This window comes from Eimeria acervulina, genomic scaffold (genome assembly GCF_000499425.1).
Source record: "Eimeria acervulina Houghton genomic scaffold, Eah_scaff1550, whole genome shotgun sequence".
In the NCBI taxonomy this organism is placed as follows: Eukaryota; Apicomplexa; class Conoidasida; order Eucoccidiorida; family Eimeriidae; genus Eimeria; species Eimeria acervulina.
Window position 1 is genome coordinate 1,669 of NW_013550200.1, and position 5,290 is coordinate 6,958.

At 51.9% G+C, this 5,290-nt stretch overlaps 1 protein-coding gene across 1 annotated transcript; it reads left to right on the forward strand.

The window, feature by feature from the left end:
• Positions 1-2,493: 2,493 nt before the first annotated feature.
• EAH_00060940 (hypothetical protein, conserved) lies at positions 2,494-5,269 on the forward strand (the record flags this gene model as incomplete). The annotated part of the gene is made up of 5 exons (XM_013397048.1): positions 2,494-2,863; positions 3,073-3,554; positions 3,696-3,910; positions 4,455-5,133; positions 5,213-5,269. The coding sequence occupies 5 exons, from the start codon at positions 2,494-2,496 to the stop codon at positions 5,267-5,269; spliced, it is 1,803 nt and encodes a 600-aa protein (XP_013252502.1).
• Between the last annotated feature and the right edge of the window lie 21 nt (positions 5,270-5,290).

A 5,290-nucleotide genomic window follows, 5' to 3' on the forward strand; every position in this document is an offset into this window, starting at 1 on the left:
GGAATTTGTCGCTATCCGCCATCCGAGGAAACGTCCTGAGTTGTAGCGCCATCTGTTAAGAGTCTTACCGCATGAGCCAGTGTTCCGAAGCCCTTTGCCAACGAATGCATGGACACTGTAGTCAATTGTTAAGCTTTTCCTTGGACACTTTTTTTGATTCCAGCAGCCAATATACACACAAACATGCAAGCATGCACTTACTTCTGGGAGGCCCTGTTATGATTCATATCGAACCGTACTGCTTAATAGCTGACGGAGAAAGAAACCACAGCTTACGTCGATCACTAGCCCCTTTGATATAGAAGTACAATAAAAAGCGAAACTTCAGAGACCATTATCCACACAGTTACTAGGCAAATTAAATTACCTCAGAGAATATATTTTAAGTAACGGAGGCGGCATTTGTGGAGGGCCCGTAATAGGTCGCGTACATACAGCAACAGCTGCCAAACCTGCTGCAGCAGCAACAACTAAAGGTACTACGAAGATCCGAGTGACGAAAATGGACTGTGCGTGAACTAGTAAAGCCAAGCAGAGACCGTATGAGTGAACTTACTGAAAACTTACTTCTGCTCGCCCAGAAAATCGAAGAAGTGGAAGAGCTTAAGCAACGAGCAACGGTTACAGGGGTGTATAGAAGACAAGGCGAAAATTGGGCAAGATAAACAAGAGAGGAGTGAAATGCTGTATTTACATTAGTACGCGTACATGTGGCACGTACAGCAGGTCAGTCCCGCCTATCAAAACGGGCAAGAACCAAAAGAGACTATACAATAGTTTGCTCTCAGCATTTCTGCCAGATAAAGAAAGGATTCAGAGTAGAATTCTATTTGTAAAAGATATACTCCGGCAGTCACCGATGCTGCAAGAGAAATAACGCCTACGGGACCTCACGAGCAGTCTCGCCTTCATCGTTGCACGAGCAACACGATTCCGAGCTGCTACGCAGATCACCTTACATGAAAACACGAATTTACCGAGGAACGTTTAGGTCGGTTGGTGGAGCATTTCAGATTTCGGTCTACAAAGAAGATATTTCAGAGATAGAAGTGGCGCACGGGAAGGCGGGGGTCCGTATTTTGGGTGTAAGAGGTCGGCTGCACAGGTCTGCGCCAGATGGTGCGTAAGGCAGTGACAAGATCTTTTTTTTGCATACTTACTAGAAAAGGACGCGTTGTGAAGGACAGCAGCCGTTGCCTCCACCATCGTCGTTTGGGGGCAAGGAGAGACCCTCATCACCGGAAGTACGGACTACGTATGTGGTCGCCGCAGGCCTCTGTCTAGGGTGTATATTAGTTAAGCATTCAGTAACAAAATTACCTCGGTTATTTCGAATTATAAATATAATAGTTATCAACAGTCATCTCAGTCGGTCATGTACATTTGCAGCAGGAGCAGCACCAGCACCGGCTGCAGCGGGAGACAGCAGCCGCGGCAGCACACACCCGCCCCCCAAACATCAAGGCGCCCCGCTGCTTCGTGACCCCTGTGCTGGTTGGTAACTCAGTCTATTTATATTTTGCGTTGTTTGGATTGTATAGATGCACTTGAGGGGGTATACATACACCCGAAAGTCACTCGTTACTGCGGGCCTTGAGCACGAGCACTACCGTCCTGCTGTTGTCTCGGGTTGCTGTAGCGGTTTCTTCTCCTTTTTGTCCCCTAGTTGTCTCGTGAATGCATAATAAATGGAAGGTGTACCTGGCATTTGTGTGCTTACTGGATATGCTGCTTGCCACTAGGCCCTAAGGTCGTGTTGCGCCGGGCATTGTCGGCCTTCGACTTGGGGCGAGGTTTCCACCTGCTCCCCTGCCGTTCTCGGAGGGTTTAAAGACCTTATTTGGCTCTCAACGCCTTTTCCATGTGCTACCTACTTCTTTGTTCTACATCCGAAGCCCGGTGCTTCAGCGCGCAAACCGACTTGTTTCGCCCTACCGGCTGCGCACCCCGCCCGTAGCTTCGTGCACGGCCGCTTGCTTGTGCTCCCTTCCTTCCCCTCTTGTTATCAAACTGCGTGTTTGTGCTTATTCTTGGCTGTGTTTCCTTTAGTTCTGTTGGATTAAAAGGACAAGACAACTGGAGTGGTAGCAGCAGCTGAAACAACCCCTGTATGTTCTCCTTCCGTGCTCGGTGGAACGACCACGAAAGACACAGCCAGGGTGTAGGGGCTTTTCAAGGCGGCATTAGCTCCCCTGCCTTCAACAAGCTTCATGACCGTCGAGGGCTTGTTGACGTACATAAATACCTCTCTATGGGCCCGATTGGTCCTTGTGTGTATGCGTGTCTGTTTCCATGCACGGAATGAGAGGCATCTAGTTGTTCATTCATAGCGTTTGTCACATACACAAAACTGCAGTGTGTGTCATGTATTTGTTGTTTCCATCACATGCTTCATCGAAATATACACCAGGCCTTCGAGATTAGTATCAAAGGGAGATATTTCCAGCTCGTTCAACGACGAAGTGTATTGGCGGTGCAGATATACGCATGAGGATGGCCCTGCAACAAACAGCAGCAGCAACAACCACAACTGAAAGCAGTCCCAGCCTGGGTAGCAAGTCGTGGGACTTGCTGTACCCCCCGCACGTTTTGGGTGAAGCCTTAAAGCAAATCCAGGGATCTCTACAGGACAGAGGAGCGGCTGCAACAGGACCAGGGACGATCCAGGAGAAGCAGCAGCAGCAGATGCTGTCCCGACAGGAACAGCAGCAAAGTCAACTGCTTGTGCAAGCAGCAACTGCCTCTCCAGCGATGCCGCTCGCTTTTCAAGGCGGCATTAGCTCCCCTGCCTTCAACAAGCTTCATGACCGTCGAGGGCTTGTTGACGTACATAAATACCTCTCTATGGGCCCGATTGGTCCTTGTGTGTATGCGTGTCTGTTTCCATGCACGGAATGAGAGGCATCTAGTTGTTCATTCATAGCGTTTGTCACATACACAAAACTGCAGTGTGTGTCATGTATTTGTTGTTTCCATCACATGCTTCATCGAAATATACACCAGGCCTTCGAGATTAGTATCAAAGGGAGATATTTCCAGCTCGTTCAACGACGAAGTGTATTGGCGGTGCAGATATACGCATGAGGATGGCCCTGCAACAAACAGCAGCAGCAACAACCACAACTGAAAGCAGTCCCAGCCTGGGTAGCAAGTCGTGGGACTTGCTGTACCCCCCGCACGTTTTGGGTGAAGCCTTAAAGCAAATCCAGGGATCTCTACAGGACAGAGGAGCGGCAGCAACAGGACCAGGGACGATCCAGGAGAAGCAGCAGCAGCAGATGCTGTCCCGGCAGGAACAGCAGCAAAGTCAACTGCTTGTGCAAGCAGCAACTGCCTCTCCAGCGATGCCGCTCGGGAGAAAAGATGAAAGGCAGCAAAGCAGTGAGGGGGGGCGGCCACTACTGGAGCCAAGCACGCAGCAACAGCAGATCCAGCCGCAGCAGCAGCCGCTCGTGCAGTTGCAGCAGGCGCAGCGTCTCCAACTGCATCAGCTTCAGCAGTTTACACCGCCTGCCTCCGAGTTGCAAAGGTCCCCAAGCCACCGACTGGGCTTGGTAAGTCAACAGAATCTGCTGTTGCACCCGCTGTGTCTTGCCTTTGCAGTTCAGCGACAGATGAAATAGCCCAAAATCCGCACTTATACTTGAGTTAGAAGTTGATTGCCTGGATTCCTTAGTGTGCGTCTGCATGTGCAGGCGAATGCCAGTGTCCCTGCCTGGGGGTCCCCTCCCGCCTCTGCAGCTCCGCCGGGTGCTGCTGCTGCTGCTTCTCCTGTGGCGTCAACGGCAGCAGCAGCAGCAGCAGTAGACAGTCCGTGCGCTTTGGCCTTTCTGTCTGGCTTGCCTCATGCCTATTCCCCTACCTCTCAGGGATCCACTGCACCACCGCAGACTCCGCAGGGTGAACTGGGGTTCGATGCTGCTGCTGCCAGTGCCTCCACAGCCCCAGCCACCAAGGATAGTTCACTGAAACAAGCTTATGTACACCCCAATCAGCAGCAAACGCTGCCTTTTGTACCGTCACAGCACAACGAAGCGTGGCTTGCCTGTTTTGAGTTTATGGGATGGGAACAGCAGCAAAGGAGTTCATCAAGCGCTGCAGTGTCAGCAGCTGCTGTGGCAGCAACCACCCAACGCAGCAATGTTTTGCAGCTACCAACTGCGGAGATGCCGACCTCCTGCAATTCCAGCGGCAACTGCAGCGAGGCTTCCTGCGGAGCCTCTCGTGCGCTTGAAGACACCCCTTCTTCGCCTTCATGTTCCTCAGCAGTAGCCCTATTGGGAACCGCAAATCCAACAGCGCCAACACAAACATGGCAGTGCTCCTGGCCAGACGATGCCCTGAACCATTCAATGTGCCTCAGCAACAGCTTGTCCCTCAGCAGCAGTCTGATCGAGCCAGCCTGTCCTGAGCGACTCATTTTCAACTGTTGCATCTGCTGCTTCCACTGGTAGAAGCAGCCAGGGAACGGTGGGAAAGAACCCTGACGGGACCTGTAGCGCCGTCCAGGTGCTTCAATCAGCAGCACCGACGACAGGAGTTGCTCCGCTTTGTGGAAAAGATGTTGAAGAAGTGCCTTCCCCGGAAGGGCTTGAAAGGCACGCTGATGTTCCAGCAGCCACGACAGCAGACGAATCTCCTCCTACAGCAGTATCTTCTGTTCCAAGACTCACTATTTGGCCATCTGCCGAGCAGCAACAGCACATGCAGCAGCAGCAGCATGCGCAGCAGCAACAGCTCAGGGGGCAGCACCTGGTTTGCCCCATTGAGAGCCAGCTCACGTCAGCCTTCGCATTACCGGAGCAGCAGCAACAGCAACAGCGGCAGCAGCAGGAGAGGAATCTATTCTACAGGGAACTTGCATCCAAACAAAAACACTTAAAGCACCATTTGATTCCTGCAAATCAGCAGCAGTCCCAGCTATTGCAGCCTTCGGCTGAGCATCTTGTACCACAGCAAGAGCAGGAACAACTTCAGCAGCAGCAACTGGATAATGCGCTGATGCTTGGGCAGCACATGCAACGCGAACAAAGCAACTCTTGCTGCCTCCAACAAGAGGCAAATGGTGCCGACCAGCAGCAGCAGCAGCACCAAGGGTGTCTGTGCAAGGCACGAGAGGAGCCTGCCAAGCATGTCTCAGTTGCGACAGCAGCTAAAAGGGTCTCTGCTCTGCTGCCGCGTCTTCCTCCATGTTTACCTATTTTGACACCAGGCATGGATCGTTCTTGTGATCGTTCTCTCACGTCGCTGCTCATTACGCTACCTCTGAACCTTCCTTTTGGCCGCATTC